Source organism: Delphinapterus leucas, chromosome 5 (genome assembly GCF_059928025.1).
Source record: "Delphinapterus leucas isolate spDelLeu-1000000601 "Yukka" chromosome 5, BTC_Dleu_Yukka2, whole genome shotgun sequence".
Classification (NCBI taxonomy): domain Eukaryota; kingdom Metazoa; phylum Chordata; class Mammalia; order Artiodactyla; family Monodontidae; genus Delphinapterus; species Delphinapterus leucas.
The window spans coordinates 70,787,207-70,808,620 of NC_143133.1; the positions used below are offsets into that span (position 1 = coordinate 70,787,207).

At 40.7% G+C, this 21,414-nt stretch overlaps 1 protein-coding gene across 1 annotated transcript in view; it reads right to left on the reverse strand.

Annotated features, from left to right (window-relative positions):
* CORIN (corin, serine peptidase) overlaps positions 1-21,414 on the reverse strand; it is a 265,617-nt gene that overhangs the window by 226,279 nt on the left and 17,924 nt on the right. The window contains 1 exon segment of the mRNA XM_089911890.1: positions 4,093-4,237. Within this exon segment, the coding sequence (XP_089768016.1) occupies positions 4,093-4,237 (145 nt within the window).

The window sequence follows — 21,414 nt, forward strand, 5'->3', positions numbered from 1 at the left end:
AAAAAAAAAAAAAAAAGATAACCAACAAGGACCTATGTATAGCACAGGGAATTCTGCTCAATACTCATATTAACTTAAATGGAAAAAGAATTTGAAAAAGAATAGAATGTATATGTATAACTGAATTACTTTGCTATACACCTGAAACTAACATGTTATTAGTCAACTATACTCCAATAGAAAATAAAACAATTTTTTAAACTAAAATAAATAAATAAAAACACTTTCACAGATATTATTTCATTTTACTTCCATAACAATTCTCTGAAATGAATAAGCATTATATTCCCCACCTTACAGAGAAGGTAAAGCATGTGACCAAAAGTCACCCATCTAGTAAATGGAAGAGTAAGATGCTAAACCCAGACCTCCTAGCGTTGAGTTATAAATTCTTTCTTCTAGGTCACATGGCCCTTCAGTATTAGACTATAACTGAAAAATAAAAACCCAGGTATAATATTGTACCTTTCTTACTCTTCATTTTTCTCTTCAATTTCCTTCAAATACCTGAATCTTCATTTTAGAGTCCAAACTAAACTAAACGAAACCTTTGTAGCTCCAGCTTCAGTTTAAGGGGTTGAGGAGAGAAACGATTTGCTATTGCTCTTTTCTACAGCCTGCTGCTGAAATAATTATTCAGAAAGTCCAACTCTCTTATCTTCAGAAATTTCTGCCATCTTGACTTTACACATGCCAGAAGCCCAAAGAGACAAAATTAGAAACGCGTAGTGCATCTGTGTTTATTAGCATAAGGTTTTATTATCTCTTCCTAATCAATAAACTTCTCACTATTATCTCTTTGCCTTTTGAAGCTAGAGCTCCTGTTATTTGGCATTCCAGCATCCCTTAGCAACCCTTACAGACCCAGAAATAACTACAAAACTTTGAAAGAGCACGGATTTTAAGCGCAAACCAAACAGAACATTCTTAAAAGCAAGCAGAATCTAACGAGGTTTTTTAAACAAAGGTATAAAATGATTTTATCGCTCATTAAAACAACAAACATCTCAGTTATAAAACAGGAAATGTTTATTTGGGCAGATATTACTTAATATATCTATATCAAATCATCTGGTGCAGAGCCTATGAAAAGAATGCTTTTGAAGACCGTCTGGAAAACACCCACTTTCTAAAGGTTACCTACATATAAGCCAAAATAGCACTAAGAAATGGTTACAAATTGGTTCACTTCCTAATCTCATATAAGTGATACAAGAAAAATCTACCCCTAGGTATAAGCCCAAGATAAATGAAAACATATGTCCGCACAAAAACTTGAACATGAAGGTTCAGAGCAACATTATTCGTAATAGCCGAAAGATGGAAACTAAAATGTCCATCAATTGATAAATGCATTTTTTAACGTGGTAAATCCATACAATGGAGTATTATTTTGCCATAAGGAATGAAGTACTGATAGATACTAAAATATGGATGAACCTTGAAAATATTATGTGGAGTGAAAGAAGCCAGTCACAAAAACCACATATGGTCATATGAAATGTCCAGAATAGGGGAATCTATAGAGACACAAAGTACATTAGCGGTTGCTTAGGGCTGGAGCACAGGGGAGACAGAAAGATGGGAGGGTGACAGATAGCTAAAAGGGAATAGAGTTTCTTCTTGAGGTAATGAAAATGTTCCAAAATTGACTGTGGTGATGGTTGAACTTACCTGTGAATATATTAAAAATTATTGAATTACACATTTTAAATAGGTGAATTGTATGGTATGTAAATTAAATGTCAATAAAGTGATAAAAATGTTTAAATTTAATATATAAACAAACAAATAAACCCAATTAAAACACTTTTAATAGCACCCTGCCTCTTCTCAGAGGCCTCTAAGCTCTGAAGCACTTAAAAATGGGTTTTAAACTTATATTAGCATTCCACCCTGAGATTGAAAGGAAATATTCTTCACAGTGTGTGAGCCATTCCACACAGTGTTCCAAGAATGAGACTGTTAAAAATGACAGGGGGACTTCCCTGGTGGCGCAGTGGTTGAGAGTCTGCCTGCCGATGCAGGGGACACGGGTTCGTGCCCCCGGGGAAGATCCCACATGCCGTGGAGCGGCTGGACCCGTGAGCCATGGCCGCTGAGCCTGCGCGTCCGGAGCCTGTGCTCCGCAACGGGAGAGGCCACAACAGTGAGAGGCCCGCGTACCGCAAAAAAAAAAAAAAAAATGACAGGGGTATGACTGAGGGAGCGTCTACCAGACAGACCCTCCCAGACATAACAACTATAAACTCTGGACAAAACACAAAAAAGCAACGACCCGACGGTACTGATAAGGAAACAAAAGCAGGCCAAGTCTGGAGGGGAGGGGAGTCCTGGAAGAACAGAGAGGCAGAGGCGAGTTTCAGGGTTTTGTCCTGCCTTTAGCCCGAGAGCAGGCCAGAGCTGGCACCACGTGGAGCAGGACGATTAAAACCCCAATAGAAAACCTGCAGACTTCCTGGGCCGAGGCATTTTCTGTCCTCTTCTTACTTGTCACCCTGTGACCTCTGACCATCTCTCTGCCTTTAGCTTCTGTGGAACCCAGCATTTCCCGGTTCCTTTCCTTCTTCTCCAACAACACTTCCGGTATCTCTTGATGCTTTCTCTTTCCTTGTCTCCCCTAAACACCGGCATCCTCCAGGGCTATGCCCCAAGATTTTTGGGCCTCTCACTGTTGTGGCCTCTCCCGTTGCGGAGCACAGGCTCCAGACACGCAGGCTCAGCGGCCATGGCTCACGGGCCCAGCCGCTCCACGGCATGTGGGATCTTCCCAGACGGGGGCACGAACCCGTGTCCCCTGCATCGGCAGGCGGACTCTCAACCACTGTGCCACCAGGGAAACCCATATGCCTCCAGCTTTTTTTTTTTTCTTTTTTTTTGCGGTATGCGGGGCTCTCACTGTTGTGGCCTTTCCCGTTGCGGAACACAGGCTCCGGGCGCGCAGGCTCAGCGGCCATGGCTCACGGACCCAGCCGCTCTGCGGCATGTGGGATCTTCCCAGACCGGGGCACGAGCCCGTGTCCCCTGCACTGCGCCACCAGGGAAGCCCTATGCCCCCAGCTTTTAATCACTGCCCTTTCTCCTAACAATTCATCTACTCCCGCTGCTTCCACTGAGACTCCTACATTCATAACTGCACTTAGGCTCCCTTCTCAGCTTCCCTTCTGGATAGTTCCAGCTTCAGACTAGTAACAGTGGGGTGGGAGTTAAATTCTAAAGTCAGCGCAGAAGCCAGAAATCACACAGACTCACCATTTCCCTTGAAATTCCCTTAGGAAGGTAAGGTGTTGGACTCTTACAGTCCTCCATTTCTTGGCCCAGCTTGCACTGCTGAATTTGCTCACCATAAATGCACTTAAACTATGATTCCACTGTATTTAGTTGTTCCACAAGTATCTCCAACTTAACATGTCCTAACTGAACTTCCAGCCTGCCCTCCATCTACCTGCATCCCTCTCCTCCGCCTTTACTTCCTACGTTAACAGGTGGCACCAAAATCAACCTGGTTGCCCAAGCTAGAAATCGGAGAGTCAACCTTGATTTCTCTTTCTCCCTTATGCCAAAATCCAATCTGTCTTGATTTCCGTTGATTTTAGTGCACCAAATGCTTTAATCTAAGCCCTTATCATCTTTTACTTAGACAATCACCACTCGCCAACCTGTCTCCCTGCCTTCATTTCTTTATGCCTCCAGTCCCCTATAGTGTATCCAGGTCTTTTGTCTTTTGAAAATGCAAATACAATCGGATTTCTCCCCGCTGGGAAAGATCCTCCAATGGTAAACCACCACCCAGAGCAGTAGAAACAGCTCTTGGGCTTCCCTGGTGGCGCAGTGGTTGAGAGTCCACCTGCCAGTGCAGGGGACACGGGTTCGTGCCCTGGTCCGGGAAGATCCCACGTGCCGCGGAGCGGCTGGGCCCGTGAGCCATGGCCGCTGAGCCTGCGCGTCCAGAGCCTGTGCTCCGCAACGGGAGAGGCCACAACAGTGAGAGGCCCGCGTACCACAGAAAAAAAAAAAAAAAAAAAACAGCTCTTATAAATCATGCTAATTTTAATTTTAACTTCATTTATCTTTAATAATGGCATCACTTACCAACAAAGGACAGCAGGATCACCAGCAGGACAACGAGAGCACAGATACATGGAATCAGGACCAGCAATAGGAAACGAAGAATATTCACAGTCGCCAGCTTCTGAGAGCAGCCATCACCCATGGTATCATCATGTGCTCCCAAGCCCTAAAGTAGGAGAGGAAAATGAAACGTGGTTTTAATACTACAAAGCAACTCAGTGCGTGGTATGACATTTCAGAGTACAGCTATCCATTTAAAGAAGCAGCATTCCTAAGAGACTTTCCTCCGTGTATTTTAGGGCATGAAATGAGGTTAGTCACCAAATCACACTAATAAATGAACAAATAACTACAAATCACATTCAGGGAAGAGCAAATCATCTATTTCTGAAATGTTTTTCAGGAGTATATGAACTTATAACGATATTCCATCTTGATTTTTTTTTAAATGTATCTGCTAATTTGGTTTTATTCCAAAGGGCTGTTCTTACCATGGCAAGAACTCACCTTGACCTAGAACTCTAAGCAAAGGGTGCCTAATACAGTGATAAAATACTGGTGAGTAGTTGTGGACAGGGCATTATCCAGACTTCATTCTTGTTTTGCTCATTAGTCCTAACCCAAATCTGCATGAATCTAGATCAAATAAGTTTTTAACCATTTGTAATTCAGCAAGATTGAATATTACTGACCATGTATTTAGTGGCAAGTTGAACAGTGAAAAAGCCTGTTCTGTTGGCCACTGACAGGATGCCCTCCACTGTCCACACTGCCCCTGCAGCCCATCAATTTGTGAGAGAATGATGAGATGCAATGGAGATGGTTCAACGAGATAAAGTTCTTGTCTTCAAATTCTTTAAATTTTGCTTAGCTCAATCTCTTGCCAGAAACAATGTCTGGAAATTCATTTATTGCAACTGGCTTAGGGGAGTAATTTTTTCAACAGAGATGGAATTAAAAGCGATTTGAGTCACTATGAGCAACTCTTCTGATCCCATTAATGAAGATGTTTCTCATGGTTCTCTCTTGGACTTCTGACTCTCCTTGCCTTTCCCTCTCTGACAGTTTCAGAGCTTGAACTACAACCTTGGTGTACCCAGCTCTTGAATCTCTTGAGTCCTGAACTTCCTTTCAAGTTAAATCATATATTTCTGATGCCTAGTACATAGCATCATCTCTTTTCAACATGTCCAAAACCAAACTAATCTCCTTCTTTATCCATTACCTTCAAACTAGTTCTCCTGACTTCCATATTTGTGCTAAAACAAACTCCATTATTCCTATAACCTCGAGACTCCGGACTTTTCCATCATCCCCCCATGCTATTCATTACCAAGTTTTGTTGGTTCTTCCTCTGTAAGAAAAATCTAATTTTTTAAATTGAATGACCTTTGAGAAAGAGCTTTATCAAAATCAAGAAGTTGTCCTAACCGATGATCCTGCATTTGATCTTTTCTGGTATATAACCAGTACCTGATAATTTCCCACGGATAAGAAAGCAACTTTGATGAGTTCTTCTGAATTGCAAAGCGTATGTGATTCTCCATTTCTGCTTTATTCCTCCTACATCAAAATGAGTTCTGGTTCACTAACACATATTGCAAGCAGTATTCACTACATACACTGATGTGATGACACCCTCTGTAATTTTAAGAATTCTCCGTGGGAGATATTATTTGAAAGAACGTATGCTGTTAGCTTAAGAATGGCTTGATTTCCTAGATTAATGTCTGTACTGACCCATTCCCTTTGAACCTGGTTTAATCGACCAGCCAACGTGAGTTGATTCAGAGTTAGTTTACAATTAAGTGGCAGGAGGAGGTCATGGAAAGGACTGACCTACCAGTTGAACCATGAGCTGGACTCAGGCAATCAGAGGCTCCTCACCCCCTCTTCCGTCCTTAGAACATACGTTACGCCCATTGTTCCCACAACCAAAGCCATTTTCAAGGACACAGCCTTGAGAGAGCAATGCGCTGTTGAGACCATCTGGATGGTATACGTGACTGCATCCCGTTATGTCTTCTATATAAACTCTTAAGATTCTGGCAGGCATGGAGATCTAATCACCTTGCAGCTGTCCAAGACAAACCTTGCATGTAAGTCCCCTTGCTTATTAAAACTGCCATCTACCAATCTGGAGTCATCTGCCTCTTTCTTCAGTCTCTCCTTGCCTTCTGTATATGAGGGTCAGTTTCAGATTTCACCCAATGTGATCTAACACATTGACACAATGTAATATAAGATCTGCTATAGCACATTGATTATAACACCAGCATTGGGTGGGTGGTACCCTTTGAGGCTTGGATATAACATTTACCTGTAAAAAGCCAGTGTGGGGCTTCCCTGGTGGAGCAGTGGTTAAGAATCCTCCTACCAATGCAGGAGACACAGGTTCGAGCCCTGGCCTGGGAAGATCCCACGTGCCGTGGAGCAGCTAAGCCAGTGAGCCACAACTACTGAGACCGAGTGCCACAACTACTGAAGCCCATGTGCCGCAATGAAGAGTGGGCCCTGCTCACCACAACTTGAGAGAGCCTGCGTGCAGCAACGAGGACCCAATGCAGCCAAAAGTAAATAAAATAAATAAATTTAAGGCCACACATAGATAAGGAAGTAAGGGCCATAGACCAAACGACAGGTCTAATGGCGACCCAGGACAAACCACAAAGAACCTGTGTGGAGTCCAACAGAGCCCCAGATGTAGTTCAGGAACCAAGAGGTCTTTCAAGATCAAACACAGCCCTAAAACAAGTTTAAAAAAATAAATTTAAAAAGCCAGTGTGGAACTACAGCTCAACAGAAACAGTAGAACTGACTTATTTACTTCATTTACTCAACAAGTAGTTATTGAACACCTACTAATTATAATAAGCATAGTGATGGATATAATAACGATTTAAGACCAACTGCCCCTCCAAAGCTCACAGTCTTGTAGGAGAGATAAGATATGTATGTAAATAACTACATTTCAAGGTAGCAAATGATAAGCACCATGAGATTTATAGGAATTCAAAAGATAGGAATATGATTTCTTGCTGGAGGATCAGTTAAGACATTGTAGGGAACCAGCACTTAAACTAGCCATGATTCTGAGAAAAGTATCCCTGAAAAGCCCTGTTGCAGCTTAAAAGAGTGGTAAAATACATCCAGAGAGGTAAAAAGTTATGAACTTTCTTTGGCTTCCACAACAATGGAAAAGCTTTCTTGGTTAAGGTGGGTGGTCACAGGAGCATTATAGTGATAATCTTCTTGGGTGGCAAATGCACAACGGCCTCAGTGCTATGTGGAATCCTGTGTCCAAATACATCTCATTTAGCATTCATAAGAGAAGAATCAGTAGGGAAAGTGCTAGAGGCTCATTTTAATACCTTATATATCAACAAGTATTTGACCTCCAGAAACCATATTCATGATTAGTGCAAATGCTTTCTCCAATAACTAGGAAATTGATTCCTTTTATGAAGGGGAGAAGAGGAAGAAATACAAGAAATTCACAACTAAGAAATACTTAGAAAAAATCTCAGCACTTTCCTCAAGTGCGTAACTTTTCTCTTGCACTCATGGCCACTTAAGACTATTGCTATAAATGCTGCATTATTCAGAGGCCCTTTGAGGTTCCTCTGAATATAATGCAACTCCCAGACTTTACTCTTGGGTGAATAATGCCAGATGAGATAAACTGCTAGGACAATTCCTAAGCTTCATTTCAGTGGACTCAACAATCCTCTCTCCAGAAGGTACCCTCTTCCAGAACCTACCCTCCACATACTTGAAACCGTAAGCTAAGCACAGGCACAAGCATTCCATGGTGCAGGCAGGGAGCAATGCATCTTGTTGACCTGCACATATTTCAAATATGTAGTTCTCATGTTTTATTAATCCTGTTGGTGAAAACTCATTTCTTGTGTCTTAAGAACTACATTGATTGTTAAAGGTGTCGTGTTGGCTTATGTAACATATATGGATACAATCTACCTGACTGGGACATCTCCTTGAGTCATTGGTTCCATTGGGAGACCTTCTCATCTGTCTCTTTTACATACTTTATTGTGCTTGCCTCCTGGCTTAGTGATTCAACTTTTTTTCACAACAGCCATTCTCTCTCTCGTTTTTAAATATACAGTTGGTTTGCAATGTTGTATTAGGTTCAGATGTACAGCACAGTGACTCAGTTATACACACACACATATATATACACATATATATTCTTTTTCAGATTCTTTTCCATTATAGGCTATTATAGAATACTGAGTAGAGTTCCCAGTGCTATACGGTAGCTCCTTGTTGGTTATCTATTTTATATATGGTAGTGTGTATATAGTAGTGTGTCATCCCAAACTCCTAATTTATCTCTCTCCCCCTTCCCTTTTAGTAATCATACGTTTGTTTTCTATGTCTGTGAGTCTATTTCTGTTTCGTAGATGAGTTCATCTGTATCTTTTTTTTAGATTCCACATATGAGCAATATCATATGCTATTTGTCTTTGTCTGACTTCACTCAGTATGATAATCTCTAGGTCCATCCATGTTGCTGCAAATGGCATTATTTCATTCTTTTTTATGGCCGAGTAATATTCCATTTTGTGTGTGTGTGTGTGTGTGTGTATCACATCTTCTTTATCCATTCATCATGACAGCCATTCTCTGAGTCTTTCAGGACCTACTGTCCATTGATCCCTCTATCTTCTTCCACTTGATCAACTCTCTCCTTTCTTCATTTCTCTATATATCTTTTTAAAAATCCTTGGACCATTATTTCAATGATACTCTTGCTGATGCCCTGAACCCCCTTACCCCTCTGGATTTTCTTCTCACCTATCTTGTAAAAGCCAACATGAGATGAATCCAACAATCTTCTCTCTCTGTATCTACACTTGGACAGCTGAATGTGGCTGTAAAAAGTCACGCAACAGGACTACTTGATTGTTAATTTAAAGTCTTTTCTATTCTCCTCAAACTATCTTTTCCCACTCTTCTGCCCTCACTTTCAGAAGAGGACACCCCTATTCCCACCCTACAGAGAGAATAAAAACCATCAAATGGGAACTGCCTCACCTATCTAAATTTCAGCACACACACACCTGCTCATTTATAGACCCTTCTCTCCTGTAGAGATGCTATTTAAGACTCTTCCTATTCAAGACTAATCCTTCCACATTTGCTACAGACTTCATCTCCTCCTCTCTTCTCAGGAATTTGCCATCTTAATTCTCCATTGAATCATATATCCGATCTCAATTTACCTCTCTTTCCCCCTCTCCCCCTCTCTTCCCCTCCCTCTATCTCCTATATCACTGCCGTCAGCGTTTTACTATGTTAAGGTCTCTCCTGGTTATTTTTTAAATCCCTTCTCAAGCCTATATCCCACTTCAGGCACAGTCCTATCTCTCTCCTTCTTTCTCATCCAAAATGATCTCACAGTTCTGAATATTTATTGTCCAAGTTTCCTCACTTACTGCCTACTCTTGTGACCACTACAGTTTGGCATCCACTTCTGTCACTGCACCAAAAGAGCCTTTGCTACGGTCACCATTGACCTCCATGTTGCTCTACTGAAATGATATTTTTCAATCATCCTTGTAATGACATCTCAGTATCATTTGACAGATCAAATTCTCAGTTAGCCACTCCCATCTTCTTCAAGCACTTTCCTCCTTTGCCTTCTCTTTCTGCTCCCTCACTGGTCACTCCTTCTCTTTCTATAAACTTTTTTCTCCCATCCGCTTTCTCCAGGCAATGCCACCCACACAAATAGCACCAACTGACTTACATCTTTAAATAGCAGCACAGAGTTTTCCTCTGCACTCCAGACCTTTGTATCCAACTGGCCATTTGACATCTCCCCAGTGGATGCTGCAAAAGTACCTCAAACCCCACATGTCTGGCCAAATAAATAATCTCCATCCCCACATCTAGTAATCTCCCATGGTTCCCTATCTCTGGAAGAGATAATTGAGCACCCACTGTGTGTCAGGCACTGTTTGGACACCTGGATACAACCCTCTGCAAAGCAAAACTCTCCAGCCTCATAGATTCTACATCCGACTAACAACGGCCATCACGTCTCACCTGGAATACTGCAAATGCCTCCCCCTGTCTGGTTTACCTCCATCTATTCCTGCACTCCCTGATTTGTTCTCCACACTATAGCCAGAGTGAGAAAGAGGCTGTGTATCATGGAATTACAGAAAAAGGAAACATGAAAAATGATCCCCAAACTGAACTCATTCAGGAGATTCAGAGCCTGGAACCAGAGCTGATTATGAGAACCATGTACCCAGTGGATTGGCAGAGACTTGGGGAGGGCTTTGGACAGCCACAGGGGTATAGTGGGTTTCAAGTCCATTTTATGAGGATTTCAAAGGTCAAGAAGACCATAGCTAATATTTCAGGTACATTTGTCTTTATCCTGTCCTACCTTCCTGCAGCTTTTTACTTCATTAACACTTGGTACATTCTTGGGAATACTTCCACAGCTGCAAATGACAGAAACTGCTTGTGAACAAGGAGATACCTGCCCATGGATCCCTCAGATGGAAGATTCCCTCCCAACGCCGGGGCCAGGACTCACCAAAGAGCCAATGAACCAGAAATATCTGACTGGGGATATTAGAGATGAAAAGAGCTGCTAACAACCAGGTTAGGACAAAGCAGATGTTCAGCCCAGAAGGAACCAAGTACCTTCTTAGGGACGACAGCCTTGTCACCCTCCACAGCTCCCCTCATTCCAAGTGGGGTAAGTGACTGGGAACTATACACATTGCTTTCACTCTGATTGCTGGGTTATGTAAGAACTATTTTCCAATCAATCAGGTAGACCTGCCTGCATGATAAATTGTGCATTTTAAATATAGAGAGCGGGGGTCAGCAAACTACAGCCCATGGGCCAAACCCAGCCACTGCCTGTTTTTATCCCTAAAGTTTTATTGGCAGACAGCCCTGTTCATTCATATAGTTATTGTTATAGCTGCTCTCCTGCTACAGCAACAGCACTGAGTAATTGCAACAGAGCCATGTGGCCCACAAGGCCTAAAATATTTACTGTCTGACCCTTTCCAGAAAAAGTTTGTCAGCACCTGATAGAGAGTATCACTGTATACCTGCATGCATGGATATTTTAAATTCTACAAATGTAATATGATAACCAAATCAAATTATAAATTCTCCTAAGAATTTATCACGTTATCTCTTACTAGGGCCCTTAATGAAGCCTGATATAATTGTACAGGTGGCAAACTGACAGATAAAACTGCCTAATTATTGCTGTTAACCCAATACATGGTTACTCCAAAAAGGGTCAAAAATAAAATTAATCTTCAAAATCAAAAAAATTATCCAGACTTTTAATATATTACATTAGAAGAAGAAAGGAAAGCATGAGTTTTACGGATATTCAAACTGAAATAGGACTGCAACATGCATTATAAACTATAAGAACCAACAAACACTCATAAGATTATAAAGCTAGAAAGTACAAATTTATTCCTGCTTCTGTAAAAACATAATCATAGCATAAGTAATACTAATTCAGTTGTATCTCTCTATATGTGTGCAAATATTACCCTTTTCTCATCAGTGTATGCCCAGCACCTAGAACACCATCAGGAATGGATTAATATCTGTGAATAAAGAAATGAATTCAATCACCTAAACAAAAATTTCTCTGTACATAACTATGTAAATAACTCCTTTTTTTTAATGACACATGCCTTACAGAGTCTATTCTTGAATTTGCTAAAAATACTTGGAGGAGAAAATGTATTTGGTAAAATAGTAAAAATATTTCCTTTCAGGGAAAATATACTAAAAATTAATAACATCAGTTTTTACTGGAACTATTAGTACAACTCCATGCTCAAATTTCCTATTATGAACTTTGAAGTCAGTTAGAAAATGTTGTGTTTCAGAAAGAAAATTGTCATGAATTTTATTACAGAAAAATCTTTTCAACACTACCTATGTTAAGAACATGAAACTATATTAACCCCATAGATCAGAGATCCCCAGACATTCTGGGTTCACAGCACCATCAGTGTCTAGGTAATTTTTTCAGTGGTCCTAGGCCAAAAGAAATGCCTAACAGTTCCGTTTATTTATTAGCCTGGTCCAACAATTTTATAAGTACTTATATCCTAAAACTTAGTAGCCATTTGAAAAAATACTACACATAAGTTAAAAGTTTTAAATATTAGGTTGGTCAAAAAGTTCATTCTGGTTTTTCCATAACATCTTAAGGAAAAACCAGAACAAACTTTTTGGCCAATCCATTTTCATGTCATTCTTAAATAACCACAATTACTTACACTAATGGGGTATGTGCATCTGTTGGGCACTGCACAACACCTCAAACCTCAGAATCAGAGTAGAAACCACCACCACTCATTGCCTGTTCCACGTGGATTTTTGCCTGGTATGACTTTCTACACAGCTACCACCAAGAACCCAGCTTTATGAAGATAGGATGACATCAAAAGGAATATAGCACAGTCTAATGTTGAAACTGTGAACTACCTCAAGCTAGTATTTCATTCGGTAGCCAACAGATGTCAAGTATCACTAGATTTCCCTCAAAAATTGAAAATAACCAGCAGCCTCTGTGAGTCACTGCAGTGTCTTGGGGTACTTCAGCACAGAGTTTGGAAATCATGGTTCTAGACTATCTATTTCTTCCACATCCATCTGCTTAAATCCAAATCCTTAAAGAAGTAACTCTTATTTCTTCTCATTCAGGAAGCCTTCCTTGACTACCCAGACAGAAGTAATCTCTCTGAGGCAGACTCCCAGCACCTATTCTTTCCTTTGATCTTCGAAACAGAACCCTAAATTTTAGAATAAAGACAGCACTTAGAATTAAGACAGCATTTCCCAGTCTCTTTTGGAGATGTGTGAGGCCATGTGACCACGTTCTTGACCATGGGATGAACTTGGAAATGGTAAATATGACTTCCAGGAAATATTCTCCAAGACTGGAGTATTGTCCCCCCTCCCTGCTGGCTGGAATATAGATATAATAGCTGATGATCAAGCAACTATCTTGGACCCAGAGATGAAAGCTGTAGGCAGAGGATGGCTGAGTAGCAAGAAAGAACGAACCAGGATCCCTGATGGATTTGTGAAGTTGCCCCATCAGCCCTAAACTGCTTACTTTCAGGCTACATTTATAGGGGAAAAGAATAAATTATTTCTTGTTATATCACTTTCAATCTGAATATTCTATCACTTGCAGCTGACGCATTTTACCTGGACCATGGCATTTATCACTCTCTACTTTGGATCATGGTCATTATGTACACACTAAAATTACTACACTATAATCTCAGGAGGTAAAGATCCATGTTTAATTCATTCAACAAATAGCCCAGACCATTATTTTTACCCCTTTTTATTTTAGTTCCTGGTATACAGTAGGATCAGAATAGATGTATACTGTCTCAATTAAATAAATAACTCACAACTAAAGGCCAGTAAAATTTCCCAAGAAAAGTTATAGGTTTTTGATATACTTACTTTTGATGGAAGGGAGGGAAAAAACTATTAAAAGTTCTCTTTAAACACCATACATACATCTAGGCTTTTCATGCTCAGTAATGTAACCATCAAGTTTGTTTACTCACTGCAGCCACAGTGGATGATCTCCTGTTAATAAGAAGCTCAGTGCCTTTTATATGTCATCAATCAGGATAAGTGCAGAATAAAAATTTACAGCTTCATAAATTACAAATTAGCAATTTGCAAGTACAAATCACTAGTGTGACAGCCAAAATGTTTTCAAACAGGGATTAATAGGAAGTAAACAATACAAAGTAAAGTTGGTGGAAACATGGGCAATCGCTTCCCAGTCCCCTTAGAGACCCCACATTCTCCACCTACTTCAACAATCTCCTAACTGGTTTCCCCATATCCTCACTTGTCCCCTTTCAAACTCCACACTGTAGCCCAAGTGATCTTTTCAAGATGCTCATTGGGATGTGTCACCTCCCCGCTTAAAACCTTCCAGAGACTTGAGAGACAAAGACCAACTTCCCTAACATGGTGTTGAAGACAATGCTTCTCAAATTTCAATGTGCACGTGAATCATGTGGGGAGAATCTGATCCAATAGGTGTGGGATGGGGCTTGAGATTCTGCATTCCTTACCAGCTCCCAGCTGATGCTGACGCTGGTGGTGTGAGGACCATACTTTGAGTAGCAGGATCTGGAGACCCTCTAGGTGTGCCCCATCTATACCAGGCTCATTGTACACCACTCATGCCCACCCTCCTCTCTCCACACCGGCCACCTGGCTCTTCCCAGTACCCCATAATCACTCTCTTCCTGGAATGGCCTCCGCCCAGCCCCCACCTGCCGGAGTCACTCAGGATTCACCCTTAAACATCAACTCATGACCCATGGCTAGTTCGGTCTCTCGGCCCTTTATCCCAGTTATGATTTACATGTATTTGTATGATCATTAGATTATGTTGGTTATTCCTGCTAGGCTGTAGGCTCCATGAGGTCAGGGACCATGTTGGGTTTTGCTTCTCATTGTAACCCCAGTATTTTAAAAGGGCCTGGCTTGTAGTAGGCACTCCAGAAAAATATTAAAATAATAAACAAACTCTTCTAATCTGCCCTCCCATCGTCAGAAGAGTCTTAGAAGTACAAGGAATTGAATGCTTCTCCATGTGTGAATAATTATTAGTCATAATAATAATAGTAACAATAACAATATGGCCAAACACCCGTTGAGCACTTCCCATGAGCCAGGCACTCCTCTAAATGCATTATATATGGAAATGCTCACAACAGCTCTACTAAGTGGTTGCTATTACCATACCCATTTACAGAAGAGGAATTTGAGGCTCTTTGTGAGTAATTTAATTAAAATAATTCAAGTTAATGAAGAAAAAAGGCAGAATCTAAAGCGATTCCCTTTTCTGAAACTCAGCAGGTGACTAGAGATCCCATGGTTTTTAATTTGGCTTGAATTCTAGACCATAGCTTTCAGAGCTTCCTGAAACACATCTCTTCTCCATCTCTGTCTACAAAGATAGACTAAGCTTTCCCCCACTGAGCCATGCAGGGCTGACCCCGGACGACCCCAAACCTATGAAGGACCAGATCTCATAGCGTAGTCATTGTGGGGCTTTTGATCCACCTTCCAAGTCAGACGTGGCCTAATGGAGGATGACAGCTCACTGTAGCTCGACAATGGGAACTACGTCTTAGAAATGGCCTCTCTGTGGTTTTTATTAATTTCTTTCTAGAGCTCACTTTTCAACATTATCTTAAAAACCTTCACCTAATTATCTAATAAAACCTTAATTACCTGGAATCTTTAATTACAGAAGTTTTCTACTCTGTCTTTCGGAGACGTGGAAAATGATAAGAAAATAAGCAAATTATCAAGAATTTATAAACTACTGCCAGAGAATGAAATGGAATTCCAAAAAATGTGGACTCTTCGACAACTTCTATAGCTTAGAATACTTTGCCCTGAGAATGACATGCCAGTCATCAGTTTTCAAAGATTTGCTCAGTGCACTGTAAGACAGTGTAAGAAACGTCATTTTCAACAGTGAAGATTGAAATAGAAAGGAGGTCCGAGTTTTTATTTAATAATATCAAAAATCTAGTTAACAACAACAACAAAAAACTCCTATTCCTTGACCACTCCAAAGTTTTGGTACACATATGCCATTTTGGCCTACAGGAGCTCTGTAAGTTACAATATTCACCTAATGATACCATCGACAAAGAGATTAACATCAGCTTACCACTTTTAAGGTACAGCATCAGTCATAAGAGATATATTGATATTTTTATTTCAAATAGGATAGGTTTAAATTACAACCAAAGATCAGGCAGACTTTAAGTAGTATATAAACTGGTTCTGATCAACAGAGTATTTCGAAATGTGAAGGGTAATCCTACCTTTATAATGTGACGCTATACTATCGATTTTCTGAAATACCAAAATGATTATATTCTTAAATACAATTATGAAATTATGTAGACTTGGGTAATACAGGATGGTTAGGTAACACTTAAGTCTGTGACCCTCAGGTGCACAAATATTACTACTACCCAAAGGTTGTCCAAATCCATGTGTTAGTAAAATTCTATTCATTGCTTTGAAGTTTATGATATGATCAAGTCAAAATACCAAAATATTCTTAATGAGAGTGCTTTTTTTTTTTTTTTTTTTTTTTTTGCGGTACGCGGGCCTCTCACTGTTGCGGCCTCTCCCGTTGCGGAGCACAGGCTCCGGACGCGCAGGCTCAGCGGCCATGGCTCATGGGCCCAGACGCTCCGCGGCATGTGGGATCCTCCCGGACCGGGGCACGAACCTGTGTCCCCTGCATCGGTAGGCGGACTCAACCACTGCGCCACCAGGGAAGCCCGAGAGTGCATATTTTAATGGATGGGATTGTATGCAAAATGATGGCAAAATTCAGTGACCATCTGTCGTACCACAAAAGATTTGCTTACAGTGTTAAAAACAATTAAGAAAGATCCATCCAAAATCAACATTATGTATTGGCTTGAGGCTCACTGAGCACCCTAGCTCTTTAGGCAGGAAGGCAGTGAACTGCAAATGCCCTCGCACTTTGCTGTTTCCACAATGCAACAGCCTGCCTTGAGGACAAGGTCACTCCAGCTGGTGTGGCCTGAACAGCACACCGAAGCTCCCTCTAAGCTCTGTGGAGATGTTACACTGTCATGTATTAATATCCGTACATTCCAGAAGAAAGGCAGACACTGAGACTCTACTGGCTGATAGGTAATCAGCTTGGAACATTGTCCTGCACACAACACACAACCATCAGTCCAAAATGTGATCTGAATCGCTGTTTCGGTATTAGAGATGGAGCTTCTCCAACCCACCTCCTCTCTCTGTCCGCTGAGGAAAAACGAGCTAATGTTACCCCCTTATTTAAGAAGGGGAAAACCTGCCATTGTTAGATGCTTTCCTCTCTGTTCTCAATAAACTGTGAAACCATTCCTTACATGGATTGAGAGTAGATTTACTGAGTAAGAGATCAGTGATTTAGCTACTTCTCAAACCAGGCATCTGTCAGTTCTCGCTCATACTAGCTCCCACTCTACCAAGAAGCAAAATGCCTCCAAAATCATCCATCAGTAAATTATGCCAATCCCAAATGTCTTTTGTTGTGATGTTCGTTTTTAATGTCCCAAGAGGCATAGAAGAACAAGCATCTGGTTTTCAGTACGTCTTTTCATCCCATTTTCCGGCATTTAATTGAAGCATACGAAGTCCAAAGAACTCATGCACTCTTTCAAAATGAAATTACTCAATTCACAGCAGAACACGTCTCTGCAAGCCAATCCTGCCCACATTTTCTCCTTTGAAAATTAACGTAATAACAACAGCATCAGACAGTCCTCCCTCAAGATTCCTATTCACATATCCCAGAATTGTTGTTCAATACGGAGACTAAATACCGACAAAATATTTTTCCTGTCAAGAAGACCTGGTAATAATAGTCCAATATCCAGGCAGCATATCAATTCGGCGTTGGTTTTGAGGGTAGTATTGTTTAGTCGCAGTCTGAAACATGAGAGAAAAGACTGGAATGTTTCAGAAGCAGTTTCTACAATATTGTCTGCACTACTGAAAATCCAGGGGACCTTGTAAAGTTATCACCCGGTCCTGACCGTATCTTCATATCTGCAAATAAGGGATAAAAAATAAACGCCTTGCTCCAACCACAAATATTCCAACGATAAAATGAAATTGGCCAAGCAGAAGTAAGAAAAATATGATCATAACAATGCTTCTTTCAACTTCAGAAAGTTGTAAGAGTCGCTCTCTCTCTTGAGCACACAGCGTGGAATTTGCTCAATTCAGTCTCCCTGGAGGAAAGTTATAATCTTTGTTCAAATGAGGCGACATCTTTAAAGGCAACAGGAGAACCTTTTAAGGTAAACCCCATTTTCTTCAGAGCCAGGCGGGAGGGTCACATTCCTGTGACAGTTACTGAAGATGATCTTGGAAAGAAACAGCAGGCAACTCCCCACCTAGACAAGGTAGATAAATAAGACCCTATGTCCTTTTCTGAGATGACTTTGCCCCCAATCTCAAATATGTCAATGTTATCATTTTACAGCAGACACAAATCTTGAAGCAATAAAAGATTCCTTCTAAGCAGATACAATAACAGAACTCTTTCTGCATATATTGGAGAGTCTTAAAGGTCCTTCTTTTCAGTATGTCTTTTGGGAAACAATGGAGACTACAGGGGGAAAAGAGAAGGGTTGGGTTCTCCATCCCCCAGGAAATTAAACATTTAACATTTACTCATTAAAATGTTTTGAATTTCACATCCTGATTCTCAGTTGCCTCGTTTCTAAGGAAGCTGTAGCATAATCCAGAGGAGGCTCACAGATTTCCAAAGGAAGCTAAACCTATTTTTCATGTAGCACTAAGGAAGCTGTTGGATTTGTGCACATCAGAGACCTAATTGACTCACTGATCCAGTAATGATGGAAATGTTGTGACTTTTAGAAACTGAAACAGATTGGCAGAGTAGAGAACTGAAATACTGACTTTCTACAGCTGAAAACAATCAGGGAAGGCATACAAGACAAAGTGGATTTCACGCTCTACAACAATTCACTTCAGGCATATTTCAATGCAAAGTAAAGCATAAACAGATATTGAAAACAGTTAACCTACTGAGCCCACCTGCTGAAAGGAATCCTGCAGTAAAAAAAAAAGAAAGGTACAAGTAAGGATTTTATGTGTTAGACGGAGCAGCAATTTCTTTCCAAATACCTGGAGCAAAAGGGTAGATTCCAAACTTAACATTCATCACACGTTTTGCTGTATTTAATGAATATTCTAGTTGGAAAATACAGGGACAGTCTGTGTTGAGGTTTCCATTACAAAACATGTCTATGTTGCATGTTAGGAATCTCAGTAATTTGGCTTATTCCACTCATGCTTGCTGAGCGCCTATTCTGTGCACAGCTGGGCTATAGGGATAGAGAGATGAGAAAGACAGTCCTTGCCCACTGCGAGTTAACAGCTTACTTCCACCATATACAGTCTCATGGGTAACTTCAAGACCCTGTGACAGGACAGTAAGTAACACAGGTATGCAGAAAGGACTACAAGTCAACCACGGGGCAGAGGGAACCAGGGCATGCTCAATCCACGTTGTTACATTCCAAATGAAATACAAATTTTGACTTTTGCCCCAAGATAAAACAATAGTATTTCTTGTGCATTCATTCCCATGGGTCTCAAAGTATGTGTATGTTGGTTGAAGGTGGAGGGAGGCCAAGGGGAAGCAATGTCACTGACGTTTGGAGCAGGACAGTTTTTCACTGATAGGACCCTGTCACATACTGCAGGACCTTTGCTACACCTAAGGCCAGCAGTAACTGTCCCCATGCCCAGGCACTCTAACCAACAATAGGTCCGCTGTTATTTCCACATGTCCCTGAGGGTAGGACCTTTTCTTGCTGAGAAGCACCCGGGCCATTCAGCAACCATCTATTGAACACAGACTGCACCGTCATCTCTAAGCTCTGGATGCAAGACCCATTCCTAAGTCAGCAAACTATTCCTATGTTCTATAGGTATGAACTTACATTAGGTCTTTAAGTGAAGACTAAGAGTGATGCCTTTTCTTCACAAAAAGATGGTACATTTTTTGAGATCAAACACTACGTCTTTTAAAAACTATAATTCAAAAAGATACATGCACCCCTATGTTCATAGCAGCACTATTCACAATAGCCAAGACATAGAAACAACCTAAATGTCAGATGAATGGATAAAGAAGATGTGGTACATATAGATAATGGAATACTAGTCAGCAGTAAAAAAGAATGAAATACTGCCATTTGTAGCAACATGGATGGATCTAGATATTACCATACTAAGTGAAGTGAGTCAAAAAGAGAAAGACAAATACGATATGATATCACTTATATGGGGAACCTAAAATATGGCACAAATGAACTTATCAATGAAACAGAAACAGACCCACACACATAAAGAAAAGACTTGTGGTTGCTAAGGGGGAGGGGGTGGGGGGTGGATGGGTGGGAGTTTGGCAAACTATTACATATAGAATAGATAAACAACAAGGTCTTACTCTGTAGCACAGGGAACTATATCAATATCCTGGGATAAACCATAATGGGAAAGAAAGAATGTATATATGTGTATAACTGAATCACTTTGCTGAACAGCAGAAATTAACGCAACACTGTAAATCAACTATACTTCAATAAAATAAATTTTTTTAAAAACTATGTCTTTTAATTGTGACTGTCACCCTACCTGGCACGTAAAAGAACCCAGAGTTCTTTATCAATATCAATCAATATCAATATCTATCAATTCAGTATCAATTCAATATCAATCAATCAACATCAAAGAGGCATAATTTATTAGGTCTTTCAAAACCTAACACCTACTACATTGAACCAGGAATCTTGAGGAAGAGTAAGGAGTGGTATTTGGGGAGAAAAATATATACATGGAGTGATTATTTCCTGGGCAGGCAGGACATGGGGCTTTAAGCTTTCGTGGACCTGTACCAAGCGTGGCCCATGTAGATTTTTGACTTTGGGCAATCTCTGTGGCCTCTGCCCCAAACTACACATGTGTTGCTTGGCCCAGTGATTCAGGTAAGGCTGAGGTACCAAACTTTTGTAGTTCCTGGAGGTGAGCAGAACAAAATGGGCTGCCTGGAAACTACAAAACAGCTGAGATCCATGAGCTCTCCAGGAGTAGATGTGAACTAGTTTTGATTATTTGTGCCATCTTAGAAAAGGTATTGAAGAAAGGCTGCCTCAAATTCCATGCCCTATTATGTTGTTATAAGTTGCACTCAGGCCGATGGAAAGAAATCAGCAAGTGGAGGTACCAACACCTCAGATGCATGGGGCTTGTTCACAGGTGTTGGTGGTCCTCCATCACATGGTCCCAATTCCCTCTAAATTTGTTAATTAAATAACCTCTGATACTGGTTGTAGATTTTAGAGACCTAATTCATGGATTCGGTCAGAGAAAGGTGGTTGGTTTTGCTACAAAACAAACAAAAAAGAATGCAAGCCTTTACCTTTGTGCACTCCATCTTCTTGGGGTGAAGTAAGAACACAACTCAACAAAACTTCTGCAAATTCAAAGCTAAAAAAGCAATTCAAAAGGCCTGTGCAATTGAATGTTCTGTCTTTACAGAAGTGGTTTAACTCAGGATGTCAAAGGCGATGTGGAATGGTTTGAAAAACACATCAGTCTTATCTTCAGACCAACAAATTGATGAATCTGAAGAAAGAGACAGAGTTCCTTAAGAGAAAGGCTGAGCTTTGAGCTGATAGG